This window comes from Grampus griseus (genome assembly GCF_964374135.1).
Source record: "Grampus griseus genome assembly, chromosome: 13".
Taxonomy (NCBI): Eukaryota; Metazoa; Chordata; class Mammalia; order Artiodactyla; family Delphinidae; genus Grampus; species Grampus griseus.
In genome coordinates this window covers 9668066-9691962 of record NC_139007.1, presented here as the reverse complement: position 1 = coordinate 9691962, position 23897 = coordinate 9668066, and the positions used below count along the sequence as shown (strand labels likewise).

General features: G+C 45.6%; 1 protein-coding gene across 3 annotated transcripts in view; it reads right to left on the bottom strand.

The window, feature by feature from the left end:
- The window catches only part of KCNQ5 (potassium voltage-gated channel subfamily Q member 5), a gene marked incomplete at its 5' end in the record, with an annotated part of 580981 nt that overhangs the window by 77439 nt on the left and 479645 nt on the right, over positions 1 to 23897 (bottom strand). For all 3 annotated transcript variants that reach the window (XM_082669167.1, XM_082669168.1, XM_082669169.1), the window contains 4 exons: positions 222 to 248; positions 4608 to 4702; positions 14079 to 14174; positions 19864 to 19974. In XM_082669167.1, coding sequence (XP_082525293.1) covers positions 222 to 248; positions 4608 to 4702; positions 14079 to 14174; positions 19864 to 19974 — 329 coding nt within the window. The remainder of the gene's footprint in view (positions 1 to 221; positions 249 to 4607; positions 4703 to 14078; positions 14175 to 19863; positions 19975 to 23897) is intronic.

Below are 23897 nucleotides of genomic sequence, written 5' to 3'. Positions count from 1 at the left end.
CTCTGCAGATTGTAAAAAGCAGTGAGTGAGTTAGGGAAAGACACTTATGCTCCCAAGGGGGGAAAAAAAATCAACAAAACAGCAACCTTTGCAGGCAATCTTGTGAAAGGTCCCTTTTAACCGCCTTGTATTTGTTGATTTTGCTCACACGATACGCAGTTAAAACATCTGTTAGGCATCAGATTTATCAACAAACACGAAGCAGAACAGAAATCACAAACCTGCTTGATGCTTCCCCTTGTTCTTTCCTCCAGGTGCGTGCAGACAGAAGAAAAATGACGAGAAATGGTGAATACATTTATAGCGCTTGATAATGACCAAATTGGAGACTGGGGAATGAAGTACCTTAATTAATCCTTTCTGAGCAAGAGCCATACAAGCAAGACACTTTATCATGGACGTACCCAACTTTCTGACATATATCCTTGGTGGTACAGACCCGAGACAGCACAGCACCAATACTGCCCGCATGTGACCAAAAACTATAGACTCTTCATCAGCCTAAGTTATCCATGGTTTAGGCAAAGTGGTTCTGGTCTAACCGGCATCAGCAGAGACCGTTAGAAGGGCGGTGCAGGTTGTGCTGAAGCTGGAGTCCCTGTGGTTCAGGCAGACTCAATCTGGGTTAGTTCATCTGTGACCGTGGTCTTGTGTCTCCGTCACTTGTTGGGGCAGATTTTGTTTTTGTGCTGTACAAAGTCTGAATGCCCTTGCAGGACATCAGGCACACAGACAACCTAGCTCAGTGTTGGGTGGTCTGTCTAATAAGCCACCTGGGCACGTTCAGGTCTATGCAACATGGCATGGGGTCCCCGCTCTTGGCAAATACGCTGTGTCCTTGGGCGGGAGTCTTGCTTTCTTGTGGGTCTCGGTGCTCTTATGAATAAACTGAAGGCGCTGGAGTTGGTAATCTCTGAATTCTAACCCTAAGGTACCACGTGGCACCCTAGGAGCCTGACGACTCCCTGAAGCTTCACAGACGATCTGACTCATTTCCCAGAATAGCACATTTACCTGTGCTTCACCCCTGCATAGCCTTCACTCCCTCTGAGATGAAAATCAAGAAGTGAGTTCCTTCTCTAAATCCTTCTGCTGTTAAAACAAAACTTGGAAATAGCAACTGCTAAGACCTCCAAAGTGCACGTGAGAGACGAACTGGACCAGAAAGGAGAGTGTCCAGCAGGTCTGAGCAGCACGGCCTCTCGCACCCCGCACGGCTGTCACACCACCCTATTCCCTGGGATGAGCACGTGCAGTCAGTGCACCCCACTGTATCTCTAAACTGGGGGGACGAGAGCACGGGTGGGTGTTTTTACTGATAATGTCATCGATGCTGCTGCTGCTTTTGGTAATACAATCTCTTCCCTGACCAGCTGTTTAAAATTGCAGCCCCGAACGCTCCCCCAATTCCTTCCCTACTTTATTTTTCTCTTTAGCACTTACCATCATCTATTCTATTATATATTTTGCTTATTTATTTTTACTGTCTCTTCCTATTATCTCTTGAATATACACTCCCCGAGGCCTGGGATTCTGTTGGTTTTTCTCCTCTACTGCTGCATTCCCTGTGCCTGGAACAGTGCTGTGCACACAGTCGGTGCTGTAGGGGAGCAGAATGTGGCACCCCAAAAATCTGGCACCCCAAAGTGTGTCTCTTTGGCATGAGAATAAATTCAGGCTAATTATTTTTAAGAGACAGAAGTCTCAGGAAGTTTTTCTTCTCTCTCCCTTAACTGCCTAAAAGAATTGAGGTAAAGTGCCTGTTGCCCCTGAATAGAGCTGTCACCAGAGAGGTCTGTAAAGAATACGGGCCAGGCGTGGTGGGGACTCAGCAGGGCCTGGAGGTTGAGAGTGTCTCCATTGGAGGGACTCTGTCCCTTTTCTCTTCTGGCCCAGGAAACACCCGCTTCCTCATCCCCGTGTGAACTGCCCTTCTCCCCTCTGAGTCCCAAACTAGCACCCGCAACATCCTCCTTTGTCTTTAGCTGAAGATGGTGTTTAACGGGAGGGTTTTGCCCATTTGGGGGGATTACTCAGTCTTCCTGGGATTCTCCCGTGTATACCTGTTATCAAACTCTTGTTTGATTTTCTCCTGTTCATCTGTCTCATGTCAATTTAATTCTTAGACCAGAGAGAAGAACCCAGAAGGGCAGAGGGAAAGTTTTCCTCTCTGACTGTGCTCAATGAGCGCTGACTGCACGAACGCACGGATGAGTGAACGATCTTTCCCTTCAGAAGTTCTTCAACCCCGAACGTTATAGGAAATACACGACGTAAGGAAGAAGTTTTGGTCTATTTCTTACTGTATCACCCTGCACTCGCTAAGCCAGTTAGTTATAAATGTAAAACGAACCCTCTAAGTCACTGTAAATTATTCTCCTCACAAACCTACACATTTGATTAAAGCGGGATTGCTTCCAGAGCAAAGGTTCTGAAATTGGCTTCAGGGAGTTTGTGAATACATTAAAATTTGTAGGCAGAGTTTTGATTTTTTATGCGTTGAATATTTTTCTTGGGAAAGAGTCCATAATTACCACCATGTTCTTAATGGTTTAACAAAGAACAACGAAGATTAAGAATCACTGCGGTTTGGAACAGCAAACTATGGCTGAAGGGAGAGGTGCAGGGACACTGCTTGTCACTCCTGGGCAAACAGCCGTGTTCCTCAGTAAACAAGGCCGAGACCCAGAGGCTAAGCAGGGCGCAGGGAGAGGGGAGTGGGGCTGAGGCCTGGTAGCTACAGAGGGACAGGATGGAGGCAGGTGTCCGCATACAGGTTCCTCCACCCCCGTCCCCAGTAGAAACAGGGAAAACAACAGAGAAAAGAGAGAATTACGGGAGTAAAAGAACAGTTTATGCACTGGGAGAATCTGACTCATTATTGAATAGTTTTTCCAGGCTGCAGGATGACTTTTAATCCAAAAACTGCAGGAAGTGGGAAGCCAAATAATCACATATAATAAAATAATAGCCCACGCTCTCCTGTCACTTGGGAACTTTCTTTGTTTGTTTGTTTTTTTTCCCACTAGCCTTTTTACACATTACCTAGCAACCTTCATAAAGACGAGACGTACAATTTCCATACAGTTCCTGTTTTTGATTCATACCCTCAAGGAACAGATGGCACACGAGTTATATTCCCTTTTTGTTTTAAAATACTACACCTTAGAGTCTAATTCTCAAAAAGGGAATTTCCCTACATTATAAGATCTAAATGCAAAGCGACTTCTCATCCATATGTACACTAGGCCGCACCCGCTCTAACACCCTGGGGTCAATGAATCTCTGTCGCAGGTGCTGGCGCAGGTTTGACCCTGACCTCTAGGAGGTGTGTCCCATAGGGTCAGAAGTGACCTTGGCCAGCTCTGGTCCTTCGCCTTGTGGATGGGAAGCCAAGCCCCAGGGCTGGGCAGGGAAGCAAAATGACAGATCCCGTGAGTTCACAATGGCCCCGCAGACCTCCTTGGAGGCGGCGGCTCCGGAGAACCGGCCGTGAGGGCCTCCCCGGCTGGTTCTCTTGCACTTTGGTAAGAGAGGTTTCTCTGAGTCACACTAGTCAGCTGCCTCCAATCCCGTGAAGCCACTGGGACTAAGGCCTTGATGGGCCCTGAAAGGAAAGAGCAGGTGCTCAAACGCATGAAGTCAGCTGAGCCATCCGAGAACTCTGCACAACCTGGGGGACCGACTACTGGTCCAGCGGATGACTCACGGGGGGCCGCCCCTGGCTTACTTGCTTTTTGTGTTTTACTGAGGATTTCTTTCATTAAATGGTGATTACGGTTTAGTCTGCGAGCTGAACTGGAGTCCAGGCTTCTGGGACTAAGGACTGTTTGGGAATTAAAGATGCTGCGGGAATCGTCAGGCCTGTGCATGACCTTTCCAGCCCCCTCCCCTCTAGGCACAGGGGGGCTGCACCTCCCTCCTGGTCCCCCCCCACTCTCCCCGAGCTGAAGCACAGCTGGGTGACCTGCTTCGGCCAATGAAATGTGAATGGAAGTAACATCTCTTTAAAATTTGGAATGTTAATTCCAAGCTGTACTCTGAGTGGTCCCTGTCACCTCACTGTACTCCACCTCGTCTCTCCTTTCGCTGCTGATGTTGGTTTAATCTGCAAATGAAAGCTCAAGGCCCATCCTGTAAGGGGATCCCGAGGAGAAATGACCTTAAGGGACTTAAATGTGCAGACGTGATGCTCCCCAAGCAGCCCCGCCTGGGGTCAGGGGATGGCGGGGAGTTTTAAACAGTCATTGTTTTTCAAGAACCAAGGCACTTACCTGAGGAATTCTGGTGGGCTTTACGAAATGACATATTAGAAAATAAGCATGAAATAGTAAAAATAAATCTCTATAGAGTTCAGATTCTTTTCATATTTAAGCCCAGTCTGTGGATGGTGAGGAATGATACAGAATCCATTTAGTTTTGCACCTGAGCTGTTACCAAACAGCTTTGAATCTTTCAAAGAGCAACAGAGAATAAGACAAGCCCCGAATCGACACCTGTTCATGTGTGTGTGTGTGTGTGTGTGTGTGTGTGTGTGTGCATGTGTGGTTTGCTTTACAAACTTAAGGAAACGCGACTACAGCCCCGACTGTCGCACTGACACCTACTTGGTGGGGCTGCAGGTGTGCAAGGCCTTCAGGTGCGGCTTCCAGGTTGCAATGGAGACAGATTTCTCGTCGGCTGCATAACTACGCCAAACGCACTGCACGTGGCATACGCGGGGACATAAGAAAGAAAAACAAAAGAGAGGAGGAGAGAGAATGCAATGAAAAGGGAGATTAGTAAATTAATACAGATTAAGCATCTTTTCCTTGCCATGTTCAGCCCTGATAAATGTCCGAAGGGTGAAGAGGCTTGGGTGTTTTCGCCTGGCTGTGAAATACGCTCCACCACATCCATAGAACTGCTTTTCAAAATAACTCACATCAGAAGCAGAAGTACCACAAAGCATAACACAGAGGAGTTTTGGGATTGGTTAGGGAGAGACGTCGGAGGTGAGCTACCCGAGTGGGACTGACTGTGCATCCCGGGAGCCACTGCGTGCCCTTAATCACCACTTGTAAGATAGAGGCAAAGGACCCTGGAAATCCATAAGGCAACTAGTAAATTAGCTAGTAAACTGATGACCACCAGGGCATGTTAATGATGTAGTGAAATCCCCTGCGGTTGAACCATGTGGTACTCCTAAGGCTAACCATGAAGGTGGAGATAAGAGGCAGGCCTAAAACAAGGTGGGGAAACGTATTCTCAGGAATACGATCCGAAAGCATGTAAGAAGTTAATGCTGGGGTCTAAGGACACGTTTGTAGCTCTTGGATGTCAAACACAAGCTCTGTGTACGTCATATAATTATACCTGATATATATATAACACAAAGTGTTTTCATGTAATCCCCACAGTGTGGATGAAGACCCTTATGACCCTTATTGTGTAGAAGAGAAACTGAAGGCTCAGATACATTAGGAGGTTAACACAAGGCTGGCAGAGGTGAGACCCCACCTCAGGTTGCCTGGCTCTTGGTCTTAGAATCCCTCCACGGTCCTTTGCTGGGTGACCGTTGTTGGAGCAGCGTCCCTCTCAACTGTCCATTTCAGAGGTTGCCTGAACTTACTTTCCATAGAGATTTTGGTGAATCTCTTCCTTTGCAATAGGTCTGCAAACATCTCTAGTGACCAAGTGTTTACGCCACTCTCCTGAGAGGAACATTTTTACTATAATTCATAAATCAAAACATTCTATTTTGTGTGATTAATTCATATAAACAGGTCATGCCCCTGCTGTCTTACCATCATTCATGATTTTGAAAGCTACAATGAAGAAAACAGTGACCTAATAATATTCCTTTCCCTGACAATACATTGAATACGCGCGTGCAGAAAAAAGAGTTAAAAATTGACATAACTAATTTGGAAAACTTTGGCTGTATCTATTAGAGCTGAAGTATATATACCCTATGATACAGCTACACACTTCTGCATGTATACTCAACAAATATGCTTACACAAGCTCATCAAAAGATGTGTACTATAATGTTCAAAACAGCACTACTCTGTTTTTAAAATCTTAATATGAATTTTCTTATTTGTTTACTTACTGAAGTATAGTTGGTGTACAATATAAGTTACAGGTATACAATAAAGTCACAATTTTTAAAGGTTATACTCCATTTATAGTTATATTGGCTGTAATCCCCATGTTGTACAATATATTTTTGTAGCTTATTTATTTTATACATAATAGTTTGCACCTCTTAATCCCCGACCCCTACCTTGCCCCTTCCTCTTCCCTCTCCCCACTGGTAACCACTAAGTTGTTCTCTCCATCTGTGAGTCTAAACAGCACTACCCTTTTTTTAAATATTGGAGTATAGTTGATTTACAATGTTGTGTTAGTTTCAGGTGTACAGCAAAGTGATTCCATTATACATATACATATATCTATTCTTTTTCAGATTCTTTTCCCTTATAGACAATTACAGAGTATTGAGTAGAGTTCCCTGTGCTATACAGTAGGTCCTTGTTGGTTATTTTATATATAGTAGTGTGTACATGTTAATACCAGACTCCTAATTTATCCCTCCCCGTACCTTTCCCCTTTGGTAACCATAGGTTTGTTTTCTGTGTCTAAACAGCAGTACTCCTAATAAACCAAAGTTGGAAATGCTCAAGCAGCCGTCCGCAGGCCCATACATGGGTGAGCTGTGGACTGCTAGCACAGTGGATCAGCACACAGGAACAGTCCACTGTAACTACACCCAACAGTGTGGACGAGCTTTACACGAATACTGCTGCGTGAGAGGGACAAGACACAAAAGAGTGCCTGTGGTGTGACGCCACTTCCATAAAGGACAAAAGCAGGGAAACCAATCCCCGCAGTTAGAAGGCAGCGGGGCGGCTCCCCCAGGGGCAGAGGTGGAGCGAGGGTGCATGGGGTGCTGACCACCGGCTGCTGGTGACAACTGCAGCGCAGTTTTCTAGGGTCTGTGCTGCATTCCCTACGAACCTTATACTTCAATAAGATGTTCAAGAAGTGATATAAAAAACTAGGAAGATATATGGTAGGACCTGAGGGTTTTTATATTATTAAGGAAGGTTTAAATAATTGAAGCCAGCTTCCTTGCCTGGAGCCTTCATCACACGGCTCACGTTGGCTGAACCTACAAATCCCTCAGAACGTACGCTAAGCATCTTGGCGTCTTACAGAGAACAAAGCAGTTGTCATCGTATCATCCTGAAATGTTAGTTTTGGCAAGTGCTGTGCACTCACAATCTACAGAGTGATTCAGAGTAATCAATAAAGACACATGGGTTTATTATCGCAGCTTCTTCTGTAGTGAAGGCCAGAGCCCCGCCAGTGCTGCTTTAATTAAACAACTTTAATAGAAGGCACCAGATATATGTGGACTTGGGTACTGTGGAGGCAGGACTCACGTAGAAGTGAGCAGCACACAGCAGGCCTGGGCATTATTGGATATCAGGGGAAAAAAATCCCAAACAACAATACGACAAAAATGGGACCAAGACATTACCTGCCAAAGTTATAAAGAACGGGGGGCAGAAGTGGCCACGCTTAGAAAATTGAAAATTTTCTTAACAATGAGATCTGGCTTCTTGCTCTTTTTCTATCACATTGATCTCAACAGCTAAGCTCTCATTCCCTTCGTTAGGAGCAGAGGGCAAGTGGCATCTCCCTCAGGGCTGATACCAGTCCGCAGTCGAGTGGCAGTGGAGCGGGTACCTATTATTCTCACCCTCTAATCACTCTGTCCTGGCCTCAGTTCTCCCTCAGCTTCTGGAAGCTGAACCCAAGGCCACAACCATGTGATCGAGGAGCCAACGTTCCTCTACTTGAAGCTAAAATCACACAGTGGTTGGCGAGAGAAAGTGCCCAGAGGGATTTCATTTACATGGCACACACACTCCCAAGGAAAAGTCACCAAAAAGCAACAGGAAAGCCGAATTCACCACTTACTCTGCGACCCTGGTGCTCAAGGTAGCCGAACAAGTTCACACTTTGGTCTAGAGCTATAAGCGCAATGTCAGTATAGTGACTTCAGGGAGTATTTAGTCTGCCTTGTCTGGAGCGTTACAGCTATGGCGCATTTGACCCTTCCTGGAAACCTTAATTCCAGCTGAGCATCCAAAGGTAGAACCAACATGGAATGATGTTTTTCAAGGTACAGAATTTAAGAAGCTGGAGAATGAAAAGGTTTAGGGTGAAAACCAGTAATATCGCTTTCCCCACTTTACTTCTCACTCATTTTTGTTCCTCAGTGGCAACCCCTTCAACTTTTATAGCTTCTGTTTCTAATTTTAAGAATCCTTATTTTTAAGGATTGTTCTCATATTTCTTTGGGGTTTTTCATTTTCTTACCATGGAAGATAGTGACATAGCCATGTACACACCTTCCCCTGATCTCATCCTACCAACAGTTTTTAGTAAATTTTAGTTAACTTTTAGTTAAGTGTTTAGTTAGTGAACACTACTTAGTGTTTGCATTACTTTGACCCCATAACTACTGTTCCCAGCTCAGCAATGTGATGTACCACTGACTACCTTTTTCTTTCCCGTGTAATTTATTTTGGTTTTTCTTGGAGCTAGTATTGCCCTATTTTAATGTCTTGATTTGCCTTTATGTACCTAGGAGGAAAACATGCCTGAACTCTCCAACAGAACTCTAAAATCCCACTTGTCAGATACATCACGAAAGCTGTGTCTCCTTGCCACCCTCCCTCCGGCTCTCTGCTCTCCGGCCTGCATCTCTGGCCCTGGGACTGCCCCTCAGCAACAGCCTGGAGGTCCCCTCACTCCTCCTTGGGTGGGATCTCTTGTTCCCGGGACACCACGTCTCCTTCCTTTCTGGGTTCATCTCTTTGTTTTGGAGGATTAATTCTACCCAAGTAGCTTCTCCTGTTTTTCTTTTCCTTTTTTTCCATTTCAGCTTTATTGAGGTATAACTGACCTATATACAGTTGTGAGATCTTCTAAGCTTACATCATGGTGATTTAATATATGTACACATTATGAAAGGGTTCCCCCCATCTAGGTAATTAACACATCCATCACCTCACGTATTTATTTGCTTGTTTGTTTTTTGGTGTGAGAACATTTTGCTTGTTTGTTTTGGGTTATTTTTTGAAATGCATTGTTAAAGACTTTTTATTTTATTGCTATATTGGAGTATAGTTGATTAACAATGTTGTGATAGTGTCAGGTGTACAGCAAAGTGATTCAGTTATACATATACATGTACCTATTCTTGGTGTGAGCACATTTAAGTTCTACAGTCTTAGCAGATTTCAATTATACAACACTGTTATCAACTATAGTCACCACGTTTCACATTACAGCCTCAGGGCGTATTCATCTCATAGTGAAAGTTTGTACCCTTTTACCCTATTTCCCCCACCTTCCAGCTCCTGGCAACCACTTTTTGCTTCTGTTTCTAGGAGGTTGACTTAAAAAATTTTTTTAGATTCTACATTAAGTGAGACCATGCAGTAGTTGTCTGTCTCTGTCTGGTTCTCTCACTCTGCATAATAACAAGGTCCATCCGTGTGTTGCAAATAGCAACTTTTTCTTTCTCATGGTTGAATAATATTCCACTGTGTATATATAGTGCAAAGGAAAACAGCATGGAGGCTCCTCAGAAAATTACAAATAGAACAGCCATATAATCCAGCAGTCCCACTTCTGCGTATATATCCAAAGGAAATGAAAACAAGATATCTGCACCCCCATGGCCACTGCAGCATGATTCACAACAGCCAAGATACGGAAGCAACCCAAGTGTCCATCGGTAGATGCATTGATAAAGAAGATGTGATATTAGCTTCCTGAGTATGGGGAAATGGTAGGTAAGTTTTGGGGTTTTGCATATCTGAAAGTCTTCATGTTACTCCCATACGCCATGAATAATTTGGCTGAATATAGAATTCTAGGTTGGAGATAATTTTCCTCCATAATTTTGAAAGTATTGTTCCACTGTCTTCTTCTAATTTTAAGGTTACTAATGAGAAATCCATGCAATCCAGATTCTGGACCCTTTGGGTATGTTCTGCTCAGAAAGCATTTAGGATCCCTTCTTTCAGGAGTTCTCATATTTCACAAGGGCGTCCTCAGTGTGAAGCTTTTTGTTCACAGTGCTGGGTCCTTGGGGGGCCTTTTACTGTGGCCCCTCCTGCCCTTCATTTTTGGGGAACCGGAATATAATACTTATTTGATAAAATTCCACACTTAGTTTCCCTGTATTCTTTTTGAGGTACTTCTGTTGGCTGAATATTTGATCTCCTGGAAGTGTCATCCAACTTTCCTACTGTTTTTTGTTTTATTTTCCATCTCTGCCTTTTTATTCTATTTTGGGGGAGATTTTCACAGTTTTATCTCCTTTTCTGTTTTCTTCTTTTTCTGCTCTCATGTTTTCCACATCTAGGAATTTTTTTTTTCTGAATCTGTCCTTATTCATGATTAAAGCATTACTACAAAGGCTGTATAAGCTCTGTATATGTGGCTTGAGTTTATTTTAGTGGCCTCACTTTGGAAGGCTCAGTTCTTTCACTAGAGGAAGCCGAAGTTTCAATACATAATTTGTTTTTTTTTTTTTTTTTTTTTTGCGGTATGCGGGCCTCTCACTGTTGTGGCCTCTCGCGTCGCGGAGCACAGGCTCCGGACGCACAGGCTCAGCGGCCACGGCTCACGGGCCCAGCCGCTCCGCGGCATGTGGGATCTTCCCAGACCAGGACACAAAGCCGTGTCCCCTGCATCGGCAGGCGGACTCTCAACCACTGCGCCACCAGAGAAGCCCCATAATTTGTTTTTCTTTTGGGCCAACTAATTTCCCCAGAGCAGCATCTTCTACTCTCTTCCCTCAGGAAAATAAGCCCACCTGTCAGCACTCATTTCACACACTTGTACTTAATTCCCCTGTTTCTGTTTCCAATAAAGCACCCTGGCTCCACCCTGAACTGGACCAGCCTCTCTAGAAGGAAACCGCTCACACAGAACTTCTGAAGGAGCTTGAAATGCTAATCCCCAGGCTTCAGTGATGTATATATGAGGCTTCGAGTGCTGGATTCAGATTCCGACACCAGGGACCTGAGTCCTACCTCTTGCCAAGTCCCTAGGCTTGTCCTAGGGATCAAGGGACATAATGTAGCAGAAACACTCTGCACACTTGTGAATAGAAGCACTTCGCAAGTCTTAGGCATTATTAATAAAAGTGGTGACACTGGGGCACGTATCCACAACGTTACTGAGGGCTGCTTTCTTTTCCTAGACTGCTCCGCTTGAAAGGAAAAGTTAATGTAAATGAATCATGCAAAGATGTTGACACAACTGAGTTTACTGCAAGCTGCTGGGGTTTCAAACTTTTCCCTAAAACCCTGAAATGCTGGTTAATTTAGTTGTCTCACCGACTGAACGACAAAGCAATCTGGGCATCTCCAGCGCCCTTTACAAAGACAGCGGCTCTGGCTCCAAACAAACGAGACTGGTCTTGGTCTTGATGCTTTGTGTGATCAGCAAACCAAGGCAGTTTTATTGGGTAAGAAAATGCATGGATCAGCAAATGAGGCTTGTTGTTTAATCTAAAGCATCCTTGAAATAAACATCTATAATCTAAAGCTTAAAGTCCTGACTTCTGGCTATGGGTTACAGCAAGGAAAAACAATGAATATATTTAATAACTATATCATTATTCTTATGTCTAATAAATTGCATTTGGACAGAGGAACAATCACTTTTTAAATTGGTAATTAATGAAACTATGATTAGATTTAAAGGTATTCTTGAACGTTTCAAGCCTTTCATTTTATATTCTTTTTTGTTCAGAACAACACATAAGTTAGAGTTTTAAGTAAAAAAAAAAAATAATGATTTCACTCCACAGTTACCTACCTTGGTACAAGTTCAATTATTGATCACAATATATATTACATAACTCAGTTCTATAAAATAAAAATCTAGATCTTTAAGTAAACTTTACAATCAGCTTCTTCACGTTTTACGGCTCAGGAAGGCCTTGCCTTGCTTTGGCTGTTGGCCAAAGGCTGTTGGTATAATGCCTCTGGTCCAAAGACTGCCTGGAGGAATGGTAATCTGTTTTCACATTCAATTGGAAATTTTTTTTTTTTTGGCACAATTTGGTACTTAATAATGATGAGATAGATCAGAAAGTCCCTCCTATTATTCTCTGTATCTGTCCTGTGCAGTATGATAGCCAGTAGCCGTGTATAGCTACTGAACACCTGAGACGTGGCTGGTGCCTCCCAGGAACTGAATTTCTAAAGGTAAACAGCCACCTGCAGCTCTTGGCAACTGTTCTGGGCAGCAGAGCTGGAAGCTCTGTGTCATCACAAGGGATCCACGCCTCAGAAATTCCTCAAAGGGCTCACTTTCCAACAGGATGGCCGATGGTCTAAGATTTTTTTGATGCAGTCCCCTTTTATACCCAGAAATATCAAGGATCTGTACACAGAAGTGGCTGTACTTTGAGTACATGCTGATTGAGAAAACATACAGTACAAAAAGCTAGTAAACAATTTTGCGAGGATATTAAATAAGTTTGAACTTTATCCATGCCAACAGCACGGTCACGCTCCTGAGAGCAGGCAGCCTAGGTATGTGTAAGGTGTACCACTGGTTCCCTGTGTGGACAGGGCTTGCTGCCCGAATGCATGCAAGGAACCCAGGGAGTAGCTCTGCATTCACAGGCTGGAAAGCATTCTTCCAGAACTGAAAGATGAATACGTTAAAGAGCAACTGAAAGATAAAAACAGAAGTGTGGGGACACCTCATAAGCAGTTAAGAAGCGCCAAAGGGTGGAGGCTCTCTGTTGGGGCATTTTGTGTGCACCCCGGCGTGTGTGACGTCCCTGTCATGGCCCTGTCATTCGGCCTCAGATCTTAAACTCCTACGACTCAGGGATCTTTCCTTCAGGAAAACAAAGTTTACTTTATCTTTGGCGCCCCTTTAAAACCCGGAAATTTTAAAACAAGAGCCTCTCAGTGGTGTGCATTACACGTGATGCGCAATGGTCAGGAGTCACAGAACAGTTTGCTCTAAACACTAACACCCTCATTTAGTCACAGATACAAAGGGGTCTCCTTCCCGATGTAGCCCCTCCCTGCCTCCCCCCACCCTGTGGCCACAGGCAGAGGCTGCGGAGTCTTGTGTCGTGGTTGCTGCCCTCCACCCCCGACTGGAACCTGCAAGGTGCGTGGGAACAACGGGCCTGCTACTGTAGCAGGAACCTCAGTCACCGCCCTGAGCCCTCTGGTTCTGCAGGTCTGGGGCATCCGCTGCCTGGCATGGAGGGATGTTACATAATCATCTTGTCTATAATTAAATACGAACTCACAGCATGGATCTAGAGGAAAACATATTTTGTGATTCTAGGGTGGCTCTACCCCCAAAAGGTATGGATGACAGAAGGAGAAGCGTTCCTTTTACTGCTGAAGCAAATCCTGAGTTACCGAAACAAAGATTAAATGCTGAACAACCTATGTATTATGAGTTAGCTTCAAACAATATGCTTACTACTTCATATGCTCAAACATCGATATATTCCATAATTCCAGCTCTTAAAATAAGAATTTCCAGTTATTGCTCTAGGTGGCATTAAAAGTGATTCCACGAGTACTAAACCCTGACATTCTAAACAAATACGTTGTTCCTCAGAACGGCAGCACACATCGGGCAGCAGACGGTAACTGCAAGGCAGGCACCGATACTGTGTTCTGCTCCATCACTGAATGAGCAATGATCTTTCACCAAGTAATGCATGACACATACTAGGTCATCCCAGGAGCGACGCGACTGCTGACCCCAGCATGGCTCTGCTGCTGCCGTTAGTTAATCCAAACAAAGTGTGGACCACTGGCTGAAAATACATAGTATTTTTTTCTGTTTGGGAGTGGGGAGCACTTGACCAAATCTAAGACTGTACATTAAGTTCCAGCTTCGCTTTTAAAAACAAAACCAAAGAGCAGCTCCCCTAAGCAAGGGCACAGAGGGACCGGCCCACGACCCGGCGCCTGCAGAAACAGGTGTTGCCGTCTTCCCGGTACAATGACGTTTACCTGGATGAGGCTGGCAGCTGGGTTCCTTCTTTTCTCAAAGTGCTTCTGGCGGTGCTGTTCTTGTACTTTTAATGCAAAACCTGAGCCAAGAATGCCCTGCAACAAAATATGGAAATAGCGCTGAAAACTTCTTTCCCCCAAACACCATTAAATAATACAAGTATTTAAAAAAACCCTCTAAGAGTCTGTGAAAAGGCGAACAGTAGGCAACCTGTCCCTAAACTCATTAAAACAAACACGATTTTCTCTACTATAACACATCGGCCAACGGCAAGCCGCTGGGCAGGAAGCAGAAGGACGTCTGCCCTTCCGGAAGTCACCAGGCCCTACGGTCTCTCACGGGGTAAGAGGAGTCACCACAATTCCAAATAAAAATCACTATTTTAAAAAATGTTTTTGCGTGGCCTTCTCTGTGGCATTTCTTTACGCCTAAGTCAGAGAGAATGGTCCTATCCAGTGGTGGACAGAGGGGGTTTAGAACTTGGGGCTGTTACTGTCTCGCGGATGTGGACAGGGGAGCTTTCCTAGCACTTTGACGACAGTACCTGATTTTATACTTTCCATTCATGAAATGGTGGGGGACGGAGTGTTCGAGGTTAATCCTCAGCGATGCTATAATTCTACACCTACCACAGGAAAGTAACAGTGGGGAAGGACAGCTGTCCAGATGAGACACACACTCAGTTTTGGAGACGTCGAAGCCTTGCCATTTTGCGTGTCTGTCCAGTAAAGACAAGAGCACAGGTCGATGCAAAGCACCTTCTTGTCTACCTGAGTCTTAACGGCACACTCTGAGCCTGGCTTGCCTTCCTGGCCCTGGCTCACCTGTCAGATCTGGGGGTTGGTAGGTGAGCAGTCCCTTCTGGGTTTATGCTAGCTTTTGCTGGTTTGCTTCCTTCTGCTGTCTCCATCTGCCGAAATATGGCCCCTCTTTTCAGTTTGCTTTGGTCTAAATGTGTGGAATCAAGATGCTTCGTCTCACCCTTGAGTTGAGGCTGGCTTTGGAGTTTGCTCAGTTCAGTCTCTGGGCTTTGTCTCTAAGCCTCCACTTTATTGGTGTGGGACGCGGAGCCCCTCTGCTTTCAAGTCTGGGATTTTAGTTGCTAGCTATAAATTATTAGCTTCTTATTAAACTTCAAGGAGTCTAACCCTTAGGTTACATACAGCCGGGCATTTTATAAGCTCTAAGTCAGTATTTGCCACAGGGAAGGATCGCCTATTTTCCTTTTCTTCACATGTTTGAAGTCACTCAAAGATAGCACAGGCTAGTCCTTGAGAGGTGTTAGGTCTCAGTGGATGAAAACCTGGCGAGGACATTTTGGGGCTCTAGGTAACCTTTAACCTTCCTTCTCATCCTGAGATTCCACAATTCTGAGTACCTCTGTGACAATGACCAGATAATAAATAACACAATTCTGTTTAAAATGCAGTTACACGACGACAGTCTTGTTATTAATGAGCAGTGACCGACTCCCCCATCGGTCAGGATGAGGGGCTGCGCTGTGAGATGAGGGATGGCGTCTGAGGTCTGTTCCATCTCACTCCCTTAGTGACTGTGCTGTGCAGCCTGAGGTCCTCACCTCATCCAGGCTGTGACTGAACATACCAAGCTCTACGAAAACCTGGTCTGTAGGATCTTATTTGTAGATTTAGACAACATCTCCCTCCATTCAGAGGTTATAAAAATGGCCTTCTGTCTGCAAATCCAAATCAACACTTAGTTACGTATAACTCCCAAATTTCTTGCTGCTCCTTAACAGCATTAAGGAAAAGTTTAAGTATTTTCCTTTTAATGTCATTTTTCATGAAGTTTAAACATGCAAGAGACTATGAAACAGCAGAATTTATAGCATATATTTATATTATGTATATTATGTATTCATATTATATGCATAGATGTGTATAATCCACTCACAGGAAGCATAATTTAGATTTTGTAGGCATTGAATTAGCAGCAATAGCTACCATTTTTGAGCATTCATTATGTAGTTCAGAGTTAGATCCCTTTTGGAAAATGAAGACAGGCCAGGCCCTACATAGCACAGACTTAGCACCTGCCAAACAAACTAAAATGTGGTGAAAATCACGTTGGCAGTGCTTAGAAACATTCGCTAGGAGATGGCAAATGTCGGCTGCATGTCTCCTGAGCCAGACTGTCCATTACAGCAGTCACTGCACTAGCTCTGCTCGTCGTCTTCTTACGGCTGCTGTCCAATCCTGTCCCACCTCCCTCCGTTCCCAGCTCAGAAACAGAAACACGAGGCTAGTAAAATAAAGCCTGTTATGTTACATATAAATATATCCTGTAAGTTATGTAAGTATATACATGTAAATATAACTTATGTGCTATTCCTTCCAGTATCCATACTGATAGATACAAAGTCTCAGAAATTGATTTTTGTCTTAATTCATTTCCTAAGATCAGATAACTTAAATTTTGAGGTTTTAAGTTTTAGAAGTGCTACATAAACACCAAATAAAAAGGAAACACGTATTGGTCAGTATTTAAAATATTTATCCCTTGTTTAATTATAGTTAAAACATACTCCCTTCCAGATTAGAAGAGCCTATCTCTACCCTCCAGTCCTGCACTTGGTGAACAGGCTAGACAGAAAGATCCTCTCAGCAGGAGGTAAGGGGCTTCCGCAGGTGGAGAAAGGCCTGCCCCGCAGGGCGAGGTTGGGCAGGGGTCTCAGGGAAGGGGACCCCTGGTGGAGTTGCTGGTCTGTGTGACTCTGTGATGTGTGCGAGAGTCCTTCTGCTCTGAGGAAAAGATGGGGAAAGGAGCTTCTCTTTCTTGGTCCTCGGTTTCCTGGGTAGAAGGACCTCAAACAGGGATGGGCCACAATCCACCTCTGACTTTTCTTAGCAAAATGCCAACATGTTCTCCTAATTTCAATCCGACACCCCTGCCAGCCCGCGGGTGCACAAGACATAACGGCATTTCCAGCCACCTTGTTTTATTTAAAAGTATGCGGGAGCCACTGAGTCTTTCATTCAAGTAAGAACTCAGTACCTAACGTGAGGCTGCAGTAAAAAGATCCATGGTGAAGTCTACTTTGCTTGGCACTGTTAGGGCGTGTTCTATGCAGGCAAGATGTTCAGATCTCCAACATGTATTAATTTAATTTGCATATAAAATTGTAATCACTTTATTGGGAAACCTTTACAAGAATGGCCACTTAGTCTCTGACCCTTAACCTAAGAGCCACACAGCTGAACCTCCTGTGATGGTCCATGGTCTCAGGATGGAGTCAGGGGGTCTCACTGAGGTTGGCTGACCTTCAGGCCAAGTGGCCCAGGTCTTTTCACCTTTGAACACTTATGTCTGCTCACTTCTTACCCTTTTCTTTTCCCTCTCTTGCTGTTACCTCTTCCTGGTCTAATGTGTGTTCTATCACCGTACTTCTACATTGCTGTCTATAATCCTCAGAGGTGTGAAAGCACAGAGCTCAGTTTACCAGACTTTTCTCTAAATTAAGCAAAGGTTATGAACGAGCCTCGAGGCTCTCCTGGGAGGATGGCACATACACGGGTGCCCATGGGAACAGCCCAGAGCAGGGAACAGCCCAGAAGGGGGCCTCCTTCCCTGCCTGTAGTTCTTCGAGGGATCACACGGGTTGTCATACGTGTGGCCTCAGGATAAGTATAAACACAACAGAGGCAGATCTTTTGTGCCATTATTTTGGGAAAAGAGCGCAAGACTACATTTTACTGTTTCTAAAGGTATTCTCCTGTAGGGAATCTGGTTATTGAGTGGGTCTCTGCCCACTGAATTGCTGGGCAGAGAATTGAATTCTGGTCTGAATTGCTGAGGTTGCCAGATTCCGCTGACTCTGGACAAGTGAGGCGCTTTTTGGACTCTGCTTCGTTTTGTCACAGCAGGAAACACACACATCATGAAAATCTTCTTTGTGACAAGCACCTGACTTACGTCATTGGTCTTAACAGATTTTCTCTGGGTGTTATAATTTTTCCTACCTGATACTGATAAAGAAGTGTACTCAGGGTTTCTCTTACGGGCTGACTTGTGTCCAAAATTCATAGGCTGTAGTCCTAATCACCAGGACCTCAGATGTAACCTTATTTGGAGAAAAGGTCTTTACGAAGGTGATCAAGTTACAGTGAGCTCATTAGGGTGGGCCCTAACCTAGTATGTCTGGTGTCCTTTTTATAAAATTAATTAATTAATTAGTTTATTTTTGGCTGCGTTGGGTCTTCCTTGCTGCATGTGGGCTTTCTCTAGTTGCGGCAAGGGGGGGCTACTCCTCCTTGCGGTGTGCGGGCTTCTCATTGCGGTGGCTTCTCTTGTTGTGGAGCACGGGCTCTAGGCTTCAGCGGTTGTGGCACATGGGCTCAGTAGTTGCGGCGCATGGGCTTAGTTGCCCCGCAGCATGTGGGATCTTCCCGGACCAGGGCTCGAACCTGTGTTCCCTGCACTGGCAGGCGGATTCTTAACTCCTGAGCCACCAGGGGAGCCCCCCTGGTGTCCTTTTAAAAGGAAACCTGGACACAAACATGGGCAGAGGGAAGACGATGTGAAGACACAGTGCTCAGATGGCCGTCTATGAGCCCTGGAAGAGGCCTGGCCACATCCTCCCTTGCAGCCCTCAGGAAGAACCGGCCCTGCCAGCTCCGTGATCCTGGACTTCCAGCCTCCAGAACTACGAGACAATAAAGTTCTGTTGTTTAAGTCAAGCCAACCAGTCCGTGATGCCTTGTTACAGCAGCCCTAGCAAACCAACACAGTCACATGTGGGCAGCACATGACAAACCCGGATTCAAAGTGGGGTCTGATGCCCATGCTCTCGCGTGGTCTCTTGGGACCCTTCTCTGACCTTGGTTGGTCCGGGGTGCAACCAGCTGGTCAGTCTGGAGCTGAGCTCTGGCCACAGGAAGGACAAGGGGTCCCAGGCAGAGGGGGAGCCCCGGCAGCTACAGGCTGTGGTGCTGAAGGCCCCACCCCCTTGGCTCCTGGGAGGGCTGCCCCGGGGCCTCTGCAGCAGAGGCTGTGACATAAGCCAGCCTGTGTCTGGAGCAAGACTGAGGCTGCTGTTCCCTAAGCGGGACAGCAGCCATGGCTCTCACAGTCCTGCTTGTTGGCTCCTCTCCAACAAGGGGAAGCCAAATGCGAGCTCTTGGGGAGGGGGGCAAGTGGTAGTACTCTGACCAAGTGCCTTTGAAGACACAAGAGGATAAAACAATCAGAAAGGAAGGCTTCATCCAGTATGGAGAAAATAATCAGAAGCTTAAGAGAAGGGAAGTGTGTTCTTCATTCTGATAGGAAACTGGTTGTTAGCAAAAGTCAATGATGACACAAGGAATAAATCATCTGACACATTAATAAAAACCCTTTAAATTCGTACGCTTTTCACTCAAGTAGCCCTGAGAGGTAGCTACTCCACGTGGGCACGTGCATCTCTTCAGGAGTGCACGCCTTATGCACCTAATGGGAGCCGTCAGTTTAAGAGGAGGATATCTTTAAGTCTTCACACATAGTTTCAATGTACTAGTAGCCTGTTGACTGAGAGGTGGTGTTGCCTGAATTATCATTTGGTCCTAAAGCCTCAGCTGGTGTAAGACTCTCGGGTTAAGCGACTCCGAGGAAAGACTGTATTTTGTAAATTATCCAACTAGATACATATAGAAAAGTCAACATTACATCAGAAAAATGATATTAGTAAACGATAGAGCTATGTTCTAGGGCATACGGTTTTGTGAAAGCTCGTGCTAATAAACCTCCAAGATCCAACTGAAAGTGCTTAAGTTTTGCAAAGATACTCACAGCAGGAAGTGCAAAGAAAGAAATGCCCAGGAGTGCAAAGCCCGCAGAGAGCAGCCTTCCCAGCCAGGTCAGGGGGGTTTTGTCTCCATAGCCGATTGTGGTCAATGTTATCTAAAAACAAAATAAATAGGACGTGCAGCTTAAGTACTTGAGAGGAAAGTCAGGACCCATGAACAGGAGGCAAAGCAACGTTTCCACTGAATCATCATTCAACCAGTCTGGTTGGTGCATTTTATTACTGTGCTTTAATTTTCCATGATGCATAACAGAACTTCTCGTTGTTTAAGGAAGGGAATAGCCTACATACTTGTTCCTCCCTTATAACAGAGTTTTCCGTCTTTTCTAAGTGCATTCAAAGAAAGGCTATATTATATAGTAAGTGGATAACCATCAACGATCCAGAAACGACAGCACTATGGATTGGGGACTGGATCAGTACACAAAACAATAGTTTATGTTAATTCAGGCTGTCCATTTATTTCTTTGGCGGGCATTTCCTGAAGGTCTGGTGTGTGCAAGGTATGTGTTTTGATTTGTAGTGGAACAAAAATGAGAGGTACATAGCTCCTGTCCTGAGATATTTATGGCATAAGAGGGGAGATATGTCACACACAAATTAAAACGCAAAATAGGGCAAGACAGGTATTATGATGAATGCACAAAATAATTTGCTGCTCAAATTCAAAGAAGAGATTATTACCAGCTTGGGGGTGTTGAAGCAGCTTTGTTGGGAAGATGTCATCATACCCAGGCTTTGAAGGAGGGGTCATATTTTGAGAGGCAGAAATGATAGAGTGGTCTAGGGGAGGGGAAACAGGTGACCAGCTGCACAGCAGTGAAATAAACAGCGTGGGTTCTGGAACGTGTGTTCAGTTGGGCCGGAGCACGGTGGGTCTGAAGAGGAGGCTAACCAGCTATGCTGAAGCTGGACCAGGGAGTGTCTTTGAAAAATGATCCCTGGGTCGTGTCTCCCCAATGGTCAAGTGCTCCAGGGGCTGCCCATGTGCCTTAGAACAAAACCCTGGCTCCGCTCCAGGACCGACGAGGTTCTGCCTGATGTGGCAGAATGATGGGGCAACTGAACCGGAACAGCGGGAGTGGGACAATACGGGGTGGAGAGTAAAGAGATGAGCTGAGGAAGTTCACTAGAAGCATGTCTGAGAGGAAGGTGAAGACGAAATCTACATGACTGGAAAGTTTCAGCTGGGAAGATGATTGCCCCATAAATAGAAATATGATAATGAGAAAGAGGAGGGTTTGGAGCAAAGAAGACGAGTAGCTTTCAAATGAGGGTTTTTAAACTATCAGTATGACGCTGATCTAGAAATGTCTGAGCAACGAATTAAGAAGGAGAGCTTGAGTCTTGAGAGAGACTGAGGTTGGCATGAAATCTGGGTTTTGGAATAGGGTGCCGAGTGACTCTAAGCTCTGTGAAGAAATGAGGTTGCAAAGGGTGCAAAGGAGGGGCCGAGGGCACTTCCTCAGGAGACAGACATGTAAGGGATGGAGGGGAAAGGAAAGTCAGAGGAGAATACAGTTTTTCAAAAGTAGGAGGACTGGGAATGGGTTACAGAAACGGAAACTCAATGAAGAGAGTTTCACAGAGGACCAGGTGAGCCCTGATGCCACAGGCTCAGGGAGAACAAGGAGAATGAGGACTGAGAAAAGATGTGGACACAGAGACAGGAGTCACTGTTGATGTCTAACAGCGGCAGTTTGGGGCAGGCTGTCCTCCCCGGGCTCTAAAGGAGGGCCAATTAGTTGAGAGGCAGAAATGGTGGAAGAAGAGGCGCTCTGTGATGGAGATCCTCCAGAGCGCTCGGCTCAGCTGGCCACCGCTCCCTAGACCCTCTCCTCTCTCCTCGCTTCTGTGCTTCTCCTTTTACATCTTTGGCGGCTCCTTTTATGTGGTTCCTCCTACCCCAGACCACCTCCAAATACTGGATTCTTAAGCTTTACTTCTGGGTCTTTTTCTCTTTTAAAAATTCTGTTCTTCTCGAGACTTCCCTGGTGGCGCAGTGGTTGAGAATCCGCCTGCCGATGCAGGGGACACGGGTTCGAGCCCTGGTCCGGGAAGATCCCACCTGCTGCGGAGCAACTAAGCCTGTGCGCCGCAACTACTGAGCCTGTGCTCTGGAGCCTGCGAGCCACAACTACTGAGCCCGTGAGCCACAACTACTGAGCCCGTGTGCCACAACTACTGAAGCCTGCGTGCTGCAAGTACTGCAGCCTGTGCACCTAGAGCCCGTGCTCCGCAACGAGAAGCCACTGCAACGAGAAGCCCGCGCACTGCAACGAAGACCCAACGCAGCCAAAAATAAGTAAATGAAATAACTATATAAAAAAAAAAATTCTATTCTTCTGTAACTTTCCTTTCCCCCTCTCCCCTCCTTTCTTTCTCTTCCCCAGTGACGTGAAACACTCTCATGGGTATAAATACCATTTTTATGCGGAACACACTGAGTTTCTACCTCCAGGCCAGACCACTCTTCTGAGCTCTGGATTCACACATCTGCAGCGGGTATTCTGTTGGGATGCTGCACAGTCATTTAAATTGAACATGTCTAGGGACTTCCCTGGTGGTCCAGCGGTTAAGACTCCACGCTTCTGCTGCAGGGGGCGCGGGTTGGATCCCTGGTCGGGGAACTAGGATCCCGCATGCTGCATGGCCAAAAAAATAAATAAAGTAAAATAAAATAAAAGCAGGTGTTGTGAATTAAAGAATGTGAAACAAATAAAAAAAATAAACTGAACATGTTTAAAATGGAAATTGTATCATCCTAAACCCGTCGCTCCCCCGATGACACCCCCTCCTGGTCGAGAGCCCCACTGACCACCGTGCTGCTCAATCAGAAGCCTTGGGGCACTGCTGCCTCTCCCTCCCCACAGGTGTCTCTCTGAATACCTCAGCAGGTTCCGCTGCTTTGATCTCCCCAATCTCACTGCCTTCTCTCTGTCATCACGGCCACCACTGAAGACTGGGCTGCTAGAGCAGCCTCTTTTTTTTCTTAGACGATAATTATTCCAGTTTTATTAAGGAATGGTTGACATACATCACTGTTTAGGTGTACGGCATGACGGTGTGATTGACACATACTGTGAAATGATGACCACAGCAGGGTTGGTGAACATCCATCATCTCATAGAGATGCAGAGAAAGAAAAGAGTGATGAGAACTTTTAGGCTTTACTCTCTGAGCTTTCCTGTATATCACATGGGAATGTCAACTACAGTCACCATGTGGTACTAACATCCCTGGTGCTAGTTTATCTTATAACTAGAAGTTGGTGCCTTTCGACCACCTTCCTCTACTCCCCGCCCCTCTCGTAGCCACAAATATCATCTCTTTCCATGGTTTTTTTTGGTAAGCTTCCACATATAAGTGAGATCACACAGTGTCTGTCTTTGTCTGCCTTGTTTCACTTAGCGCTCAAGGTCCATGCACGTGGTCGCGGATGACAGGGTTTCCTCGTTTTCGTGGCTGAGTAGCACCGTCGTGTATACACCACACCTGCCTGCACACTCGTCACCGTGCACCCTGAGGCTGCCCCTGTCCTGGCTCCTGTGCATCACGAGCCGCCGTCTCTCAGTTGCTCTTTCTACTTTTGCTCTGGCCTCTCTCAGTTCCTTCTCTGCACACCTGCAAGGGCTATTATTTTCTTACTCCTCTCTAAAAACCCTGCAATGGCTATTCACCAAATTCAGAATAAATTCTAAGCTCCTAGCTACGGACCTCGTGACCTGGTCTCTGCCCAAGTCTCCGAGGTCTCCCTGGTCCCCCCCTGCTCACTGCACTTTAACTACAGTGTCCTTTCAGCTCCTCCGATGGGCCAGGCTATCCTGCCACAGGGCCTTTGCACACTCTGCTCCCTCAGCCCCCAGTCTTCCCGGGGCTCCTTCTCATCCTTCAGGTGTTATCCAAAACACTCTGTCCTCAGAGAGGCCTCCCCTGGCCACTGTCCACAGGCGGCCTCTGGTCTCCCTGTCCTGCTCGTTTCCTGTCAGCACTTATCATGAGGGGTAGTGTACTACTG